Source organism: Pongo abelii, chromosome 18, assembly GCF_028885655.2.
Source record: "Pongo abelii isolate AG06213 chromosome 18, NHGRI_mPonAbe1-v2.0_pri, whole genome shotgun sequence".
Taxonomy (NCBI): Eukaryota; Metazoa; Chordata; class Mammalia; order Primates; family Hominidae; genus Pongo; species Pongo abelii.
The window spans coordinates 56,692,697-56,713,079 of NC_072003.2; the positions used below are offsets into that span (position 1 = coordinate 56,692,697).

A 20,383-nucleotide genomic window follows, 5' to 3' on the forward strand; every position below is an offset into this window, starting at 1 on the left:
TACCAATGAACACTTTTATTTACTGGTAAAATATAAAAATCCAGGTCTCTTAAATCCACACAATCTCTCCAAATATTGGGCAAGATTGATTCCAAGTCCGTACGGGTGGGTAACAAGAACAAAGGGGTCTCTGCTCAGAGAGACGTATTGTCGTTCAGAGTTCTGCCCTGCTTCCCTCTAAATGCTCACCAACCTGGGCTCTTCTAAAGTGGGCAGACAGGCCCTATTCTAAGCGTAGGAATAGCCCCATTTGTGTGTGATACTAAGTTCCTCCAATGGTCCAAACTGAGCATGGATGACTATCCAACATCACACACAAATGCACATCCCCTCTCTTTACAAGACATGCAGAATCTCAAGATATGTCAAGATATGCAGCAAGTTTAATACCTGAAGGTTAACATAAATGACAACAGGACACAGATGCAATGCTACAGTAAAATGTGGTTGGGGATGGAAGGAGGCAGAGGGACACTGGATATCATTACAGCAACCAGTGAGTGAGCCCTCTGGTGCCGAGGAGGTTGTGAGACACTTGACTCGTGTCACAAAGAATGGAGTAAACTAACAACTCTGAAAGACAGGCAGGTGGCAGCATTGCTGAGATGAGACTTGAGGCAGGGGTCTGCAGCTCTGTCAGAGTGTTAATGCTCAAGGATGCCTGGGCTCAAGAGCGTTCTGGTCAGCATTTTAACATCAGAAGAAGGGCTTCTTCAGGACACGCTCCCTTCTCTTAACATGAGGTGAAGAAACCCATCCCATTCTGAGTAACCGGGCCTCATAATACCTTGGTCTTTTGATACACAGCAGCACTACACACCACTGCGCCCCCCAGCCAGCTTCACTCTGTCTGCTAAGCACCCACTCTGCAAATAGATCTCAGAGTGAACAAATCCAGAGGAGGTGGGAGGAGCCACCATGGTGGGATGTGAGGGACAGGAGTTGGCTGGAGGAGCAGATGGGTCCCATGTCAGGAAACTCCTAGGCATCATGAAGATTGCTATCGCTCAGAAGCACCTTTTCCCCAGGTTTGAAGGCTGGCATCCCAAGGTAGGGGCAGCTGGCACAGCGGAAGGCATCGCCCAGGTAGCACTGGAGAGAGAGAATGGGGAAGCCAAGGGTCAGCTTATCCCAGGCATACCAGCCAGAAGAAAGAAACGCCTAATTTCATAATGTGGCCACAGTGGCCTGAAGGAAACGGCTGAGTGTGTTTGCAGGTCCAATTGAGAACAAAATACTAAGTTTTCAAGATTTCTGGTTTCGTGAAAAACTATAGTCATGAAAAGTTCCCTAGGAGGCCATAGTTCTTTTTTTTTTTGTTTTTGAGATGGAGTCTCCCTCTGTCACCCAGGCTGGAGTGCAGTGGCGCGATCTCTGCAAGCTTCGCCTCCTGGGTTCCCGCCATTCTCCTGCCTCAGCCTCCCGAGTAGCTGGGACTACAGGTGCCCACCACCATGCCCGGCTAATTTTTTTGTATTTTTAGTAGAGACAGGGTTTCACCGTGTTAGCCAGGATGGTCTCGATCTCCTGACCTCGTGATCCGCCCTCCTCGGCCTCCCAAAGTGCTGGGATTATAGGCGTGAGCCACTGCACCCGGCCTTTTTTTTTTTTTTTTTTGAGATGGAGTCTCCCTCTGTCACCCAGGCTGGAGTGTAGTGGTGCGATCTCAGCTCACTCCACCTCCCAGGTTCAAGTGATTCTCCTGCCTCAGCCTCCGGAATAGCTGGAATTACAGGCGTGAGCCACTGCGCCCGGCCATAGTTCTATATTCTATGCAGTTCAAAACACAACCAACTTTAGCTAAATGTCTAACCATCAGGTCCCACTCTAAAGTACAAAGAAATGGGCCAAAAATAAAGAGCAACAAGACCCTCCCCGACCAGCACAAGCACGCTAACCCACTCTCACTCTCAGGAAACAGCCTCTCTCCCCATTACTACCTATGTTCATGTGCTCACGCATTCGTCTGTTACTAAAATATTTGAGGTGGAGCTTGTCTGTGTTTAGTTTAGAAGGAGGTCTAATCCCCCTGGGGGTTTGTGAATGCTGAGGAATGATCCTGATATTTACGTTTCCACAAGCTGACTTGGGTTGGGAGCTCATCTGTTCCCTTGACTTCTGTTTTTCCAGTTCTTCAGCAAGGCCACAGGTGCTGTGGGAAAATCAGTTAACTAATGAACGAGAATTGTCACTACCCAGAAATCCCAAATCCTAACAGTGCCAAAATGTGCTTTAAGCCTTTTCTCTTCACACCAGTGTCGTAACTCAGAAGCCTATGGGCCAGGCAGACAGCAGCAATGTGAGAGGCTGCTGAGGGAGACAGAAGTGGGAGGAGGATGAGGGAAGTACCGTGTGTGCTCTGTCTACAGAGGGCAGCCACTACTCAGCTTCAGCCAGTTATCATGCTGGGGAAAGTGGACCCAGTTTGCCATATTTTCCAAATTCAAGAACAGAAGGGAAAAAAATCTGTGTTTTTCACTTGAAATTTCTTGATTTGTAAATGCTGGCAGCTTTTACATTTAAAAAACACTGATGATTAACACTGATGACGAACACCATTGATTAACTTTCTACAATCCTTCCCATCCATTTATAAAAACAAATGTGAAGACACCAAGGTCTCGCTCTGATGCCCAGGCTGGAGTGCAGTGGCACAATCGTGGCTTACTGGTACGGTTTTGAGGGAGAGTGAAATTAGATACATGGCACAATTACGGCTCACTGCAGCCTCGACCTCCCAGGCTCAAGTGATCCTCCTGCCTTTGCCTCCCAAGTAGCTGGGACCACAGGAACATACCACCATGCCTGGCTAATTTTTCTTTTTTTTTTAAATTATTTGCAGAGATGGTCTCCCTGTGTTGCCCAGGCTGGAAAATGTATATTTTAAAAATAATACAGCACCGCGATGACTTGAGCATGAAGCCACTGGAGGCAGCATGGCAGGCTTCAGTCACCCCAGCACTCACCAGTTCTTACAGGCCTTCCTCTTTTTCCCTTCCCCACAAGAAGCAGCACGCAGGGAAGCCGGATCTGGCTTCTTCAAATCTTCTGGATCCAGCAGCTCATCTGAGTCAATGAGATCCTGGAGAGTGTTCAAAGCAATGAGTGATACAGTCGTGGTCTCTGCTAATGAAAAGTTAAGTGACCACAGGCTTCCAGAGGAAACTTAGAGTCCAGGGTAAAGAAGGTGTCCACCCTGTCCTCCTTTTGGTTGATCATCACATTCAACCTGACCACATGCTCAAGAGGCCAACGGTGAGTTAAACTACATCCACAGAAGATGCACTAGGATGCGAAGGAATTAGAAACAAATTTACATGAGAAAAAGCTGTATGACTGGTCAGCAATGTGTAGAGAATATACACATGTTGGGGGTTGGGGGCAGGAGTGGGGAGAAGGGAGGGAACAGGCAGAACAGAGAGAGAGAGAAGTGTTTATGAAGAGTCATGCGAAAAAGGGAATAAAATATCTTTTACATAATCCCAGATAAAAATCAAATAATTATATATACCTTTATGTAATTCTTTGCAAATGTGTAGACACTTAGTCTGTAAACCCTATGAGAGCATGAACTTCACTTATTTTGCTCACTACTCTAACTTCAATAGTAGAGGTGTAGAAACGAAGAACTTTATTACAGACACGGCCCATCAAAGATGGAAAATAGTGCTTTTTAAAGCATAGAACAGTCAGCAACTTGCCCAAAGGTGCCAATAAAACTATTTAAGCTGACAAAATCTTTTCAGGTTTACACATGCCCACAAGAGTTTTCAACATATCATATGAAGTGAGAACAAGAAATTATGTGGGGAAAAAGAGATGCTAAAAAATTTAAAATGCCACCAACATGGCCGAGTGCAGTGGCTCACACCTGTAATCCCAGCACTTTGGGAGGCCGAGGAGGGCGGATCACGAGGTCAGGAGATCGAGACCATCCTGGCTAACACGGTGAAACCCCGTCTCTACTAAAAACACAAAAATTGGCCAGGTGTGGTGGCACATGCCTGTAATCATAGCTACTTGGGAGGCTGAAGCACGAGAATCGCTTGAACCCAGGAGCAGAGATTGCAGTAAGCCGAGATCGTGCCATTGCACTCCAGCCTGGGCAAGAGAGCGAGACTGTCTCCAAAAAAAAAGCCACCAACATGGAGTTTCCTTCTAAATCAAAGATGTGACAGGCACAGTCACAAATTTGGGCTTTAAATACGTTCACACCTACAAGTCCAGAAAGGTCACTATAGCTGTTCACACCCAAACTGGGGCCTGAAAGAAAGCAATCAAGTGACAATGCTGCCAGCTCACCATGCTGTCATCCTCCATATCGTTGGCTGAAAGGGTCCACAGCTTGGCAGCAGCAGGGTCCACAGCAGGCTTCACTGAGTCCAAGCAATAAAAGAAAAAACTCCATAAACACAGTCAGAAACTATTAATTACAAACATACGCAAATCCTTTCTGCTGTGTAGAAGACAACACACTGGCCTGGGAGGCAGAAGATGTGGGTTCAAAGTCCAGCTCTACCCCTCTGAGAGGTCTGACCTTGGGCCAACCACTTTCTGATAGTTACAGAAGTCACCATTTGCTAAGCTCTTGCTTTGTACCAGGCACCATATTAAGCACTTATATACATTATCTAACTTAATTCTGCTGACAACCTTATGAGGTAACTATCTGTCATCCTAGTTTTACCGCTGAGGAAACAGGTTTAGACACTTAGGCTGGTTCCACAGGCTGCAAAGCCTGTCTGATGCTTTTAACCTCCATTCCATATTGCTTCCTCCTCGATACCTTAGTTTCCATTCTATAACATGAAGCTAAATCGTACTTCCTATGTTACTGCAGGTGTTTTGAGGATTAAATGAGAAACGTGTCAAAACCTTCAAAAATAGCAGAGGTTTAGCCTCATGTAAACCTGCTACATACAAGAAAATAGGCTCTAGAGCTGCTGGTGGCAAGGTAACACCATCAGTGGCAGACAAACCTCACACCTCCTGGTTCTCTGTCTAGTCAGAAGAATGCAAGGAAGAGCCAGAGAGCTAAGGCTCGGATGCAGTGTGGGCAAATCCTCGCAGGCCCTTGGGGTAAGAGTACCCTCTAGTGATCATTGTCACAGCTGGATGCTCATACCTTCCACAGGGCCAACTGTTCTAAGCTATTCCTACCCATTCTGGAACCATGAATCAAAAGGTTAGATTCCAAAGGATTTCTTGAAGATTTAGGTTAGACGGTCAAAACCGTACAAGTGGGGATGTACCAGTAAATATCTGTAAATGTCTGCATATCTCACAGCTGGGTCAATTCAGGCATTTAAAAATAGTGATAGGAAGGATTAGGATGGGGCAGTGTATGTGTGTGTGTGTGCGTGCGCGCGTGTGCTTGTACACAATTTTCTAGACAGAAGAAACATAGTTTTATAAGTGTCTTAGCATCCTCAAAGTAAGAACAGCTGATTTTCCTGGCATGGGGAAAAAAGCACATGAGAACAGGAACAGGGCACTCTCATCCACCACTACCACTACACTGTGAGGTCTTCTGAGGATAAACGTTAACTCTGGGACCTGGAAGGACCTCATTAATTAAACTGTGTGACTCAGTCCTGTAGAATTAGGAGGCCTCGGTATCTTCTGGTGCAGAAGAAGGAGCTAAACTAGATAATACCTATGTATTATTTCAGTTTTGGATCCTAATATGCCCATGATAATAGTACATTAAGTATTCTTCTATGTGGAAATGGGAGAAATCAAAGGACTAATCCTCTAAAAATATCACCATCTCATTTATTGCTGGCTCAATTTCTAACATGTCCCTCTAAGCCCATTCAAACAGAAGAATGTCCCTAGGCCAGCCTTACCTGAAGGAGAAGACTTCTTGGTGATGGAAAGCTTAAGCTGCCTAGAAGAACCCACTTCAAAGTTTGGTTTTTTGCCTGTGATCTGAACAAACAGTAGGTTGTCACTTTCATGACCAAGGTGTTCTCGAACAGACCGTACTTCCTCAGGGGTTAGGGGCTCCCGCTGCAGCTAGAATTCAAGACATCAAACGGATTAGTCCACCCTCCTCTATAAAATGGTTTACTATGTCTACCTACACAGGAGTTAAAGACTCATTTCTCTGTATTAAGGATGTAACAGTGGATGGTAACAGATATCACTTTATGCCTCACATTCAGTTTCTCACTGATCAGAACCCTAGAGTATAACCTTTGTCTGCATGTTTACTTGGAGCCTACCCCTTGGAAAATGTAAAAGTACTTAAAAAATATTAGGGATGAGGCATATGCTAGTTATTTGGGATGTAATATAATTATGAAAATGAACCAGATGTGGTCCTACTGTGTAACAGGAAAGAACGCCCACAATGAAGACAGCAGAAATTTATATCCCAAAAGAAAAAGGGGGAGGAAAATCCTTTCCATGTTCCTTGGGATAAAGTAGCAGAGAGTAAAGGTAGAAAAAAAGGGTCAGGTTGCCACCTCTATGTCCAATAATTATAGACTGGTTACATAAATCATAGTCCATCTATTGCAATGGAATACTATTACATCATTAATACGAATGAAGGGAAATACACTGAAGTAGGTAAGTGTCTATGATATCTAAGGGTGGGAAAAAAGCTGGTGATTGAACAATGTATACATATGATCTTATTTAAATTTTAAAAAAAGTATGTGCATGTAGATTCTTGTAAATACATGGGAAAAGGTCTGAATGGACATACGAAAAGGCATTGGTGGCTTCCTCTGGGGAGGGAAGTGTGAGCAAGAAGTGGGATGTCACTTTGTATTCTGTATGCTTTGGTGTAAAGTGAATTTTTATGAGGAGTCTGATGTAGTTTGGATATGTGTCCCCTCTAAATCTCACGTTGAACTTTAATCCTCAATGTTGGAGGTGGGGCCTGGTGAGAGGTGACTGGATCATGGGGGCAGATTTCTCATGAATGGTTTAGCACCATCTGAATTCTCATGAGATGTGGTTGTTGTAAAGTGTGGCACCTTCCCCACCCCGACTCTTCCCCTCTTTCTTGATCCTGCCTTTGCCATGTGATGTGCCTGCTCCTGCTTCACCTTCTGCCACAAGTAAAAGTTCCTTGAGGCCTCCCTAGAAGCCAAGCAGTTGCAGGCCCGTGCTTCCTGTACAGTCTGCAGAACAGCGAGCCAATTAAACCTCTAGTCTTTATAAATTATTCAGTCTTAGGTATTCCTTTACAGGAACAGAAGAATGGCCTAATACACATTCCTTATTTTAAAATCAAGCACACAAAACCTTAAGCTAAAAGGAAAAATAAGAAAGGGTTGGCATAAAGAATCTAAGGCCTGGCAGGACACAGTGGCTCACGCCTGTAATACCAGCACTTTGGAAGGCCGAGGCGGGTAGATCACCTGAGGTCAGGAGTTCGAGAACAGCCTGGTCAACACAGCGAAACCCCATCTGTACTAAAAATACAAAAAATTAGCCAGGTGTGGTGGCGCATGCCTGTAATCCCAGCTACTCGGGAGGCTGAGGCAGGAGAGTTGCTTGAACCCAGGAGGCGGATGATGCAGTGAGCAGACATCGTGTCACTGCACTCCAGCCTGGGCAACAGAGCGAGACTGTCTCCAAAAAGAAGAAAAAAATTAAAAAAAAAAAAAGAATTTAAGGCCCTACATCATGTAAGAAATAACAGGCACAACAGCTATCACGCTGTAACATTTACCTCTCCCACGTCCAAGAAAATTTTAACATCAAAGAGTGTAGAAATACAAATACTTCTGCTTAAACATTTCCACTGAATTGTCAGAAAAGGAACTTTGCCCCCTAACCTATTCCAGCCTCCCACCAAAAATGTGAGGCTGAACTAGGTGGCAGTGTTCACCCAGGCCTAGGATTCGGGTGTACTGAGAGGTGGGTGTTGGAAGCAGCAGAGCTGCTGCTCATGCCCCTCAGCTGTCACCACCACTAAACTAGTACCAAGGAGACAAGAACAAACCCCAGCCCACATGGGCCAAGCTGAGTCTCTTTGAAGTTGATTATTCTCACAAGTTTTTGTTTGTTTGTTTGTTTTTTGAGACAGAGTCTCGCTCTGTCGCCCAGGCTGGAGGGCAGTGGTGTGATCTCGGCTCACTGCAAGCTCCGCCTCTCAGGTTGACGCCATTCTCCTGCCTCAGCCTTCCGAGTAGCTGGGACTACAGGCGCCTGCCACCAGGCCCGGCTAATTTTTTTGTATTTTTAGTAGAGACGGGGTTTCACTGTGTTAGCCAGGATGGTCTCGATCTCCTGACCTCGTGATCTACCCGCCTCGGCCTCCCAAAGTGCTGGGATTACAGACGTGAGCCACCACGCCCGGCCGATTCTCCCAAGTTTTGTCCTTTGAAGCATCATGTATCTTACATGCACAGCATTTCTTGTTTCCTAGTTCTAAGCAATACTGATTACCTCACCTGCAGGGCAGCAAAGAAAGTTGTCTACAGACATACCTCTTTCACTTCCACAAGACCAGAAAGAGTCAGGCCTGAACACAGCTTAGATGCTGTCTTCACTTTGCTATTGTTATCTGCCAAAAGGAAAATCCCAATTAATAGCTTTATAGGTCAAAGTAGGAAAAATAATGAAGGCTCAATCCTATATGGGTTAGCAGGCATTCAAACAATAATAACCAGGCAGGTGTGGTGGCTCATGTCTGTAATCCCAGCACTTTGGTAGGCTGAGGTGGACAGATCACTTGAGGCCAGGAGTTCAAGACCAATCTGGCCAACATAGCAAAATCCCATCTCTACTAAAAATACACACACAAAAATAGCCAGGCGTGGTGGCACATGCCTGTAATCCCACCTACTTGGGAAGCTGAGGCACGAGAATCGCTTGAACCCGGGAGGCGGAGGTTGCAGTGAGCCGAGATTGCACCACTGCACTCTGGCCTGCACAACAGAGTGAGACTTGATCTCAAAGAAAAAACAAAAATAAAATAATAACCTATTCTGTTTAACGTACAGATGGTCCCTGACTTAATGATGGTTCTACTTACAATTTTTCAACTTTTATGATGGTGTGAAAGTAATATTCATTCAGTAGAAACTGTACACTTCAGTTTTCAGTAAATTACATGAGATACTAAGCACTTTATTATAAATAGGATTTGTGTTAGATGATTCTGCCCAACTGTAGGCTAATGCAAGTGTCCTAAGCATGTTTAAGGTAGGCTAGGCTAACCTAAGCAATTATGTTTAGTAGGTTAGATGAATTACATGCATTTTCATCTTAATAGTATTTATCAGGACATAACTCCATTGTAAGATGAGGACATCTGTATATATATTTTAGTGATACTATTTTTGAGACAGGGTCTCACTTTGTCACCCAGGCTGGAGTGCAGTGGCATGATCTCGGCTCATTGCAGCCTCGACCTCCCAGGTTCAAGCAATCCTCCTGCCTCAGCCCCAACCAAGTAGCTGGGGTTATAGGTGTGCACCACCACACCAGGCTAATTTTTGTATTTTTTGTAGAGACAGGGTTTTGCCATGTTGCCCAGGCTGGTTTCGAACTCCTGGACTCAAGCAACCCGCCTGCCCCTGCCTCTCAAACTGCTGGGATTACAGGTGTGAGCCACTGTGCCTGGCCATAGTGATACTATTCTAATTTGACAAATCCTTTTTGTTGTTCGAAGTGTTTTTACCTAAGCTTTTAAATGTTACAATTCCATTATTATTGTTTTTTATCACTCTCTGCTTCTTGAAACCCCTTCCAGAGGTTGTGAGATAATGACTATGAAAAAAGGCTTATGAACTGCAAAGTGCACAGAAATACAAATATTCTTTCTGAATAGTTCTTTTTTTCTCTCTGTATAGTTCTGACTAAGACACTACATTTAGTCATGTAAGGTTTAAATTCCCAGCAAAGAATGCTGATTTATATGACACATAAAACAAAGTTCTATTTCCAAATAAACAATGAACACCTTCATACATTTCAAAATACTTTCATTTCTATTATTTTATTTGATGAAATTGTTATGTTTTGACTGAAAGTCTAGTGAAAAATATTAAAAATCCAGACTTGAATCACTCTGACAGCTATACTACCAATCAAAAAAGTTTTTACTTCATGAACACTGTCATTAGTTTCACGTGAATCAATAATTACCACATCATTCCCAGGGTTCAGCCATTATTTTTAAACTTTTTATTTTGAAATAACTATAGATTCACAGTAAGTTGGAAAAAAGAAAAAAAAAAAAGTTCTGTATATTATGGAGGTCTTCACTTCGTCTCTCCCCACAGTTAACATCTTACCAAATTATAGCATGATATGAAGACCAGGAAATTGATATTGATGGTCCACACAGCTTTTTCAGATTTCATTTCTTTTATATGTACTCGTTTGGCAGAGGGCGGCTATACAGTTCTATGTAATTTTATTACATGTGTAGATTTGTGTAACCACCACCACATTCCGAACATAGAATTGTTCTATCACCACAGGAACCCTCATACTACCCCTTTATAGCTCCACACATCCCTTTCCTCCCACTTCTAACCTCTGGCAAACTCTGATCCCCACTGCCATAATTTTGTTATTTCAATAATATGAATGGATTTGTACAGCACAGAGCCTTTTGAGATTGGCTTTTTTCACTCAGCTACTTCCCTTGATATCCATCCAAGCTGATGTACACATAGTTAGCTTGTTCCTTTTTATTGTTGCATCACTTTCCATATTATGAACATATCAAAGTTTATTCACCTGCAAAAGGACCCATTTTTAGATGGCAGTTTCCTTCTATTTTATTACATAATGAGTCAGCCAAAGATTACAATTTCTTCAGATATGTTGCTTCAGATTTTAACAATAATTTATCCTCAAGGAAAAGGTTTTGCTACAGGAATACTGATCTCCCAATGCTACCTCCTGCTCACGAAGATGCAGCACACATACTCAAAGACTCAACCCTGTCAAACATGTTTTTCAAGTGAAGATCTCCTTACCTACAGCTGTCTCTACTGGCTCTTTCAGAAAAAGACATCCACCAGGCCGAAGGATCCGGGCGATTTCAGCCAAAATCTCAGCACTGTGCAGAGTGGTGCTTCCCGGGACTAAACCCGACAAAATAATGTCAAAGCTGGATTCTTTGTGGGCAGCTGAAAAGAAGAGGACTCTAATTAGCAATCTCCTGAGCCTGGGACAATCTCCTGGTCCCTTCCAACCCCCAACAAAAGCTACAGACCTCACCCTGAGACAATGGACACCACTTGATATCCATCCAAGAAGCTGGATGAATAGTAAGTGTTTTAAAAAAACATGGAATAGCTACCAAGAAAGAAGAACATACTTATGGAAATCATCAACTACACTCCTAAGCTCAGTGTATCTCTGCTGCAGGAAGTCAGGGACCCCAAACAGAGGGACCGGCTGAAGCCATGGCAGAAGTATATAAATTGTGAAGATTTCGTGAATATTTATTAGTTCCCCAAATTAATACTTTTATAATTTCTTACGCCTGTCTTTACTGCAATCTCTGAATATAAATTGTGAAGATTTCATGGACATTTACCCCTCCCCCATCAATACTCTTGTGATTTCCTATGCCTGTCTTTACTTTAATCTCTTAATCCCATCATCTTCATAAGCTGAGGATGTATGTTGACTCAGGACCCTGTGATGATTGTGTTAACTGCACAAATTATTTGTAAAGCATGTGTGTTTAAACAATACGACATCTGGGCACCTTGAAAAAAGAACAGGATAACAGCAATGTTCAGGGAACAAGGGAGATAACCATCAGGTCTGACTGCCTGAGAGCTGGGCGGAACAGAGCCATATTTCTCTTCTTACAAAAGCGAATAGGAGAAAGATCACTGAATTCTTTTTCTCAGCAAGGAACAGCCCTGAGAAAGAGAATGTGTTCCTAGCGGGAGGTCTCTAAAATGGCCACTCTGGGAATGTCTGTTTTATATGGTTGCAGATAAGGGATGAAATAAGCCCTGGTCTCCCGTAGCACCCCCAGGCCTATTAGAACGAGGAAATTCCCACCCAGTAAATTTTAGTCAGACCAGCTGTCTGCTCTCAAACCCTGTCTCCTGATAAGATGTTATCAATGACAATGCGTGCCTGAAACTTTATTAGCAATTTTAATTTCGCCCCAGTCCTGTGATCTTGCTCTGCCCCCATCTGCCTTATTTTATTGCCTTGTGAAGCACGTGATCTCTGTGACCCACACCCTATTCGTACACTCCCTCCCCTTTGAAAATCACTAATAAAAACTTGCTGGTTTTGCGGCTTGGGGGGCATCACGGAACCCGCCGACATGTGATGTCTCCCCTGGACACCCAACTTTAAAATTTCTCTCTTTTGTACTCTTTCCCTTTATTTCTCAGACCAGCCAACACTTAGGGAAAATAGAAAAGAACCTATGTTGAATTATTGGGGGTGGTTCCTCCGATATATCTCAACTGAAAAACAACAGGGTGACCAGCCACCACTATCACAAGCCACCCTAAACGAAAACTCAGATATCAAGGAACCACAGAAATGCAACACTCCCACGGAAAGCCTCATAAAGACAACATGGGTGGGTACTTACATTGCAACAGCTGGTTGATGTTTTCCACAGACACGTGGCCCTCATTGCCAGTTAACACTTGAAGCTTATCCACCAGACCTTTCAGAGCCTCCACTGGGGATGACTTATCCCAGACCACTGCCACAAACTGGCCAGCAGAGATCCCAAAATCTGCCATTCTTGCGGTGCAGTACTGACGGACCTAAAAACTGCTGGCCAAAAGAGAATCAAGACTGGGCAGAGACAAAGTGCAATTTAATCCATGAGATATCATAAAAAATGATTAGAATCCCAACCTAACTTGTAACTGCCCACTAGGGAATGCTGACAACATTAGAAACCCTACTGTATATTCTAAAGAGTCTGAATACATGAACCCCATTATCTCAAGTCTTCATAATCCCAACATTCCCAAAGAAGGCAGATAGCTTCCTTGGTGAGAATCCTGACTTGGAAGAGTCAAGAAAGGGGATTAGAGGCAAGTAAGAAGGTTGGAGGCAGAAAGACGATTTCCTCTTTGACCTAAGATAATTCAGCATGAACGGAATGGAAAACACACAGGACATCAATTAGGCAAAGTGTGACTCAGCAAGGAAGGCAAATAAATTGACAGAAATAACCCAACCACAGATTCAATGTTTTTAAAAAGAAACAACACATTTAAAATTTGCAAACTGAATACTGGTATTTTCCCTTTCATCAAAATATGAAAATTTAATTCCACTGAATCTGCAGTGATCAAGAATACTTACTATGTCTGTAACATTTAATATTAGCCAGACTGTTCAAAGCATCTTCTAAACATTATCTCAACTGAATCTCAGAACACCCTTAAACTATATTATCATTACCATTTTACAGTCTGGAAACTCAGGCAATTTACATTGCCCAAGTCACACAGCTAGTGAGTGCTACATGGATAAAGTGAGAGCTGGGATTTGAACCCAAATTCATCTGACTGTAAATCCCATGCTTTTAACCTATGGAAATTTCCCTCCATGGATCAACTTTCTCTTCCACTTGATACTCAGGTGAGTATATAATATGCTCACAAAGAAATTAGGTCAACTGATAGTACTCTACTCAGTTCCTCCTTTCTTTCTTAAACATTAATGACACCAGTTTCCAATTTAAAATAGCTCAAATAAATGAAACAAACAATTTGTGGTAGAGGGGTCAAAATGGATTAGTTTTATGTTGAACACTTCAGACTTCTGCAGAGGTGGCCAACTCAGTGGCAATCATGCCACCACAGATATAGACTGAATTCAAGCCAAGTCGCTACACTCTTGTTTCTTTTAAAATGTTGACTTCGGCTGGGCACAGTGGCTCACACCTGTAATTTCAGCACTTTAGGAAGCTGAGCCAGGCGAATTGCCTGAGCCCAGGAGTTTGAGACCAGCCTGGCCAACATGGTGAAACCCCATCTCTACTGAAAATACAAAAATTAGTTGGGCGTGGTGGTGCATGCCTGTAATCCCAGCTACTCATGAGGCTGAGGCAGGAGAATCGCTTGAACCTGGGAGGCGGAGGTTGTGTGAGCCAAGATCATGCTGCTGCACTCCAGCCCAGTGACAGAGCAAGACTCCGTCTCAAAAAAAATAAATAAATAAAAAATAAAAAATTATAGCTGGGCGTGGTGGCTCATGCCTATTATCCCAGCACCTTGGGAAGGCGAGGCAGGTGGATCCCTTGAGTCCAGGAGTTCAAGACCAGCCTGGGCGATGTGGTAAAACCCCATCTCTACTAAAAATACAAAAATTAGCTGGGTGTGGTGGCAGAATCTATGGTAGTCTTATGTGGTCCCAGCTACTGGGGTGGAGGAGAGGGCCTGAGGTGGTAGGACTGCTTGAGCCCAGGAGGTTGAGGCTGCAGTGAGCCAAGATTGTGCCACTACATTCCAGACCCTGTCTCAAAAAAACCAAAGTTCACTTCAAGTAACTCTCCTCTTTGCCTACAAAACATACTCAGGATGTTAAATATTTAACACTCAAGCATTAAATACTGTAGCACTTTGATTTGTCACTCTTTTTCTAAAGGAGTTACTAAAGGTTTTATTTGCTAGAGTGATGTCAATTAGCCTTCTGGATCCACGGCCTCCATAATCTGGCTCTACCTGTATCTCCCACCACTCCAAAGTGATCCCTCCTTATTCCATGAAAACCCTTGCATTTTCCCTTCATCATGCCTTTTATCTAGCTCCTTCCATATGATCCAACTGCAAGCACCCCTAAAAGGATGCTAAGTGTTATCAGACAAGTAGGATTCTTTAGTCATTTAACTCTGTTTTTGTTAACGACGGAGGGCAAGTAAAAATGGAAAAAAAGAAAAAAAGAATTAAAAAGAGAATAATTCTGGTTTTTTTTTGTGGGGGGGGGGGGGAGGAGGGAGCTTCACGCTTGTTGTTCAGGCTGGAGTGCAATCTTAGCTCACCACAACCTCTGCCTCCCGGGTTCAAGCGATTCTCACGCCTCAGCCTCCCGAGTAGCTGGGATTACAGGCGTGCACCACCATGCCCGTCTACTTTTGTATTTTTTTAGTAGACGGGGTTTCTCCATGTTGGTCAGGCTGGTCTTGAACTCTCAGCCTCAGGTGATCCACCCGCCTCAGCCTCCCAAAATGATGAGATTACAGGTGTGAGCCACGGCATCCAGCTAATTCTGTGGTGCTTTTGTTTGTTCTGTTTTTTGAGACAGAGTCTCACTCCGTCACCCAGGCTGGAATGCAGTGGCACAATCTCCACTCAGTGCAACCTCCGCCTTCAGTGTTCAAGCAATTCTCATGCCTCAGCCTCCCAAGTAGCTGGAATTACAGGTGGATACCACCACACCTGGCTAATTTTTGTATTTTTAGTAGCGACAGAGTTGTTGGCCAGGCTATTCTCAAACTCCTGACCTCAAGTGATCCGCCCACCTTGGCCTCCCAAAGTGCTGGGATTAAAGACATGAGTCACCGTGCCTGGCCAATTTTGGTTTTTAAATCCCTAAACAGCACACAATCAAGAACTGAAACTTTTAACTGGCACATGACGTCGAGGAAGAACCCTTGCAAACTTCAAGGTGTGCAATATGGATCAATCTCACATTTAAGAACCAGCCAGGCAAGATGTGAGTATGGATTGCTGGGCATTAAGTTATAAGAAAAAAAAATGACCTGTTTCTAGAATGATGTTGGAATAGGGTCCTTGGGACAATAGAAAAGGATGAAAACGACCCCACCTACTAGACTACTACAACTTTGCACTGTACTTACAGAAAAACCCTCATAAAGGAAATGAGGGGCAAAAGCTTACTTATTAGCTAGAGAAAAACAAAAAGCCAAATGTCTAGACCTTTTCAGCAACGTTTACAGAGGCTTTTATAGGGCACAGGTTTTGAGTGCAGATGACCTAGGGTTCTATCTACCACTGGATCTTACGGGCACATGACCATGGATAAGTTACTAGACTCTTTGAATTTGTTTTCTCATCAGTAAAGTAGGGATAATAATCTCATATTTTGCGAGGCTGCTGTAAGAAGCAAATGAGAAGATAAAAATATGCAAGGCACTCGGCAGGCTCTGGCACACAGAGCTCTGTAAAGTAATGTTCTAGAACTCTGGGCTTCCACTTCTCTGTGGCTAGTTTACCTGCCTTTGCTTCAAACAGTCCTATAAAACCCTGCTTCTCCTTAGCCATGCCTGATAGGAGGACACCCCAGGGGGTGATGGGAAGCTGCTTTTTCATTGTTAGAATTAGTGTAAGAGCTGCACTTTATGATCTTTGGACAGTACTCCAGTGGGACTGTGTCAGTAAATTAGAAGAATGCAAAATGCTTTGCGTTCCGTATCTCCCAAAACTAATCTTATGGCAAGAGGAGCTTATGAACTACATTCATTAAACATCAACCCTCAAAAAACAGGCATAGCCACTACTTTCAGTCAGCATTTTTCAAATAAAATAGGAGATAATATTCTTTTAAATATCTAAAGCCAAAGTGTGATACTTTTCATCATCAGAGTTTTATGTTGCTGTTGTGAATTTGTCTTTTAAAACAAAAAAAACCCGTAAGGAAAAAGTGTCCAGTATCTAAGACAACATGCTTAGAAGCTGTGAGGACCCAGTTTCATAATAAGAGGTAGCATCATTGTCACGTCACTGAGCTTGTTAGGGACCTCTCCAACTCTGACTGAGGCACACACATGTGCATGGCCCTTCTAAAATGTTACTGGCAGGCAGTAAAAGTGGATGTCTGAGAACAGACTGTTTTTTAGGTGCCCAGTAAGCATCAAATCTTGAGGCATTTGGTCTCGCTTCTGGTGAAAGGGGACAAAAGTGAAAAATAACACTGAAGTTTGGGCTTCAGTTCAAAAAATTCTTTAACTCGGGTGCATAAAAGAGTTCCAAGAATACTGACAGTTATCAGAAAGGAAAATCCTAATTAAAATTAACTAACTGGGCTGGGTGCAGTGACTCACACCTGTAATCCTACACTTTGGGAGGCTGAAGCGGGTGGATCACCTGAGGTCAGGAGTTCAAGACCAGCCTGGCCAACATGGAGAAACCCCATCTCTACTAAAAATACAAAGATTAGCTGGGCATGGTGGCGTGCACCTGTAATCCCAGCTACTTGGTAGGCTGAGGTAGGGAGAATTGCTTGAACTCAGGAGGCGGATGTTGTAGTGGACCAAGATCTTGCCACTGCACTCCAGCCAGGGAGACAGAGTGAGACTCCATCTCAAAATAAAAAAAAATTAAATTAAAAAAATAAAATTAACTAACTGAAGCTCTTGTGCATATACATGTCACTGCCTGGCCTCTGGGTGACCAGTACCAAGTGGGCCTAACCAGCCTGCTGTGCAATCCAAGTCAGCCATTGCCCCTCTCTGGGCCTCAGTTTCCCTACCAGCTGTAGCAGAATGGTAGGAAGGCACAATTACAACCTGCAAATGAGACCTAAGAAACCTACTATGTGCCTGTCCCTACACGGGAGACAGACAAGAAGACACTTGTTCCCTGCCCTCAAGAGAACGCTCTGTCTAGACACTTAGACTAAGACCTTAGAGGTTTTTGTTTGTTTGTTTTTTTGGCAGAGTCTTGCTCTGTTGCCGAGGCTAGAGTGCAGTGGCACGATCTTGGCTCACTGCAACCTCCGACGCCGGGGTTCAAGCGATTCTCTTGCCTCAGCCTCCCAAGTAGCTGGGATTACAGGCACCCACCACCACACCCAGCTAATTTTTGTATTCTTTGTAGAGATGCGGTTTCGCCATGTTGCCCAGGTTGGTCTCGAACTCCTGAGCTCAAGTGATGCAACCGCCGCAGCCTCCCAAAGTGCTGGGATTACAGGCATGAGCCTGGTCCAGGATTTTTTTTAAAAAGTGAGAATCAACAATGAAACAGGAATGTCTCCAGGCATTTGGCGTGTGTCAGGAATTAGGGTTTCAGAAAGGATACCCAAATGTTAGTTTCCACAGGAAAGGCTCATTCAAAGATGGATGGATAGAACTCAGAAACAAATCCTCATGGAGAGGAGTGTTTTACCTAAAATCAGAAATATGGATCTAAAATTTTAACCTTTGGGGTAAGTTTTGGCTTAGGAGATCTTCCCCACACCCGTGCAGGGGGGAGCCAGATATTCTGAAAAGACTAGATTTGACAAGGGGTGTGCAAAGCACAACTTTAACAGATACAAAGATGGGGTCTGACTGCAAACACAAAATCGACAGAATCACATGCTCTTGTCGTCAGTTACTCTTAGCCCAAAAACCATTTACTTCTTCCTACTAAGCCTTCTCTGATGACACCCCAGTGACGTGCTCTGTTAGTGGCTGGACCGTGACCTCCTTGAGCCATCCAGAGCTTGGCACTCAGTAATGTCAGAATGAAGGGCACCAGCCTTTCCCGAACTTGCAGATCCTACAAATCACCCGAGGGAGTGGTTAAAATGAGATTCCTGGACCACACCCAGACCCACTCAATCAATCCTTCTGGACAAAGGCCTAGCTGTCTGTTCTAGTAACAAGCATCCTTCCGATCTGGATACTTAATTATATCAACTCAACACGCTGGGGGTTCGGACAAGTTGCAGGTTCGAAATTGCAATCGTGAGCTCAGGTACCCCCCGACTCCAAGGCTTTCGTGTTTTATTGCCAGGAACCCCCCGACTCCAAGGCTTTCGTGTTTTGCTGCCAGGAACCCCCAGGGACCGAAACGTCACGGGGACTGAGGCCCAAGGTCACAACCATTGGCTACTGGTAGGACCGGGTCTCAGAACCAGGTCTCCCGGACCCCAGAGCTCGGAGCCCTTTCTCCTCAGCGTGGTGTCCCCGGGGCCTCAGAGTAGGGCCGGCTGCGCAAAGGACAAGGCAGCCGGGGAACGGCAGAAATTCCCGGTCAGGACCCCGGAGCGGTTAGGGCCGGCCCTGGCCCCTCACACCGACTTCTCAGGAATAAACCAGCCGGGGCTTTCAGCGGGGCGGCCGTGGCTGCGTTCCCATCGAGGAACGGGGTGGGAAAAGGAAATGAGAGAATGTGGGGACGAGGGTGGGCCGGGAGGGGACACTTGAGGGAGCTCTGGCGCTCAGCTGGCCCCCACCACTCTCACCTGCCGCCTGGACTCGCTCCCGGCTTCTCCCCAGCCGACGACTCCACGCCTCGCGCCTCTCGCGAGAGGAGGAGGCTCCACGGCGCGACTACTTCCGCCCTCCTTAGCGCCGTGGTCCCGACGCTGCTTGTCGCGTCGCCGTGGGCGACGTGCCCGCTTCCAAAATGGCGGCGGCAGCGGTGTCTGGTGCGCTTGGCAGGGCGGGCTGGAGGCTCCTGCAGCTGCGATGCCTGCCCGGTGAGAGGGCTGCCAAGCCGGGGAGAGGCGGGGAGCGCGGAGGGGGCGCGAGGCCGGCTTCAGCTGGGTTCGACGGTGGGGGGAAGAGGCCGTTGGGGCGGCCTGCGAGCAAGGTGAGGTGAAGGGCATCGGCGCGGGCTCGGGCGAGCGGCCTGGCTAGCTTCGGCCCTGCTCCGCTGCCTGTGAGGGGCAGGTGCAGCGGGGCAGGGCCTGTCACCCCCATTTCATGGAGTTAGCAGAGCCTCAGAGAGGGCTGGGGGTACAAAGGTCACTCAGCCTGAGCCTGTTGGTTACAGAACTGGCAGTCGCAGACCCATTCTCAACTCCATTGCCAGGTCCACTGGAAGGACAGGTGGACACGGCCACAGAGAGTCCGTTGTTTCCCGAAAGCCAGTCGTTTCCTCACCACTTCACGAATTCTGTGATACTCTCTTACCACCTTTGCCACTGTGTACTCAGTATTTTTATTTTTAAATTGGAGTTCTCAAAGAGGAAACTTTATATCACTGTCATAAATGGAAAACTAATATCGCCTTCCTTAACTAGAAAGTATGCATTAACACTTTAGCATACATACGTAACTGATGAAACGTTCACCTGTATTTCACCTAAAATCTTCTCATGACACTCAGTGGTACTACAGTCATACTTTGCATCTGATCCTTCCTTTTCAAAGCTTTATGGATATTTGTGCCGTATCTTTCAGTACATGTATTAAAATATTGATATTTTTACATACTATTCTGTTTCTTTTTTTTCTTTTTCTTTTTTTTTTTTTTTTTCTGAGACAGGGTCTGGCTCCTCAGCCTCCCAAGGAGCTGGGACTACAGGTGCATGCCACCCTACTTGGCTAATTTTGTTGTTGAGACAGTCTCACTCTGTCACCCAGGCTGGAGTGCAGTGGCACAATCTCGGCTCACTGCAACCTCTACCTCCTGGGTTCAAGTGATTCTCCTGCCTCAGCCTTCCTAGTAGCTGGGGTTGTGCCACCATGCCCAGCTAATTTTTTATTTTTAGTAGACGGGGTTTCACCATG

The 20,383-nt window shown here is 44.9% G+C and overlaps 2 protein-coding genes across 4 annotated transcripts in view; one reads left to right on the top strand and one right to left on the bottom strand.

Moving 5' to 3' along the window:
• Window positions 1-19,245, bottom strand: CIAPIN1 (cytokine induced apoptosis inhibitor 1). 2 transcript variants are annotated; one of them, XM_024233807.3, is made up of 9 exons: window positions 19,111-19,245; window positions 12,551-12,762; window positions 10,956-11,108; window positions 8,451-8,527; window positions 5,850-6,018; window positions 4,303-4,376; window positions 2,967-3,082; window positions 2,071-2,152; window positions 1-1,092 (listed from the first exon to the last, which is right to left on the bottom strand). In XM_024233807.3, exons 2-9 carry the CDS (start codon window positions 12,705-12,707, stop codon window positions 982-984), a joined length of 939 nt encoding a protein of 312 aa, XP_024089575.1. In that variant the 5' UTR covers window positions 12,708-12,762; window positions 19,111-19,245; the 3' UTR covers window positions 1-981. The 2 variants fall into 2 exon arrangements, with proteins under 2 accessions (XP_024089575.1, XP_024089576.1); XM_024233808.3 differs by having other exon boundaries at window positions 12,551-12,738; window positions 19,111-19,223.
• COQ9 (coenzyme Q9) overlaps window positions 19,206-20,383 on the top strand; it is a 13,828-nt gene continuing 12,650 nt past the window's right edge. Inside the window, exon 1 of one of the 2 annotated variants that reach the window (XM_002826464.5) lies at window positions 19,206-19,347. In XM_002826464.5, coding sequence (XP_002826510.1) covers window positions 19,275-19,347 — 73 coding nt within the window. In that variant the 5' untranslated portion in view covers window positions 19,206-19,274. Of the gene's footprint in view, window positions 19,348-19,402; window positions 19,461-20,383 lie in introns of those variants that run through there. The other variant, XM_054533966.2, reaches the window with a different exon arrangement.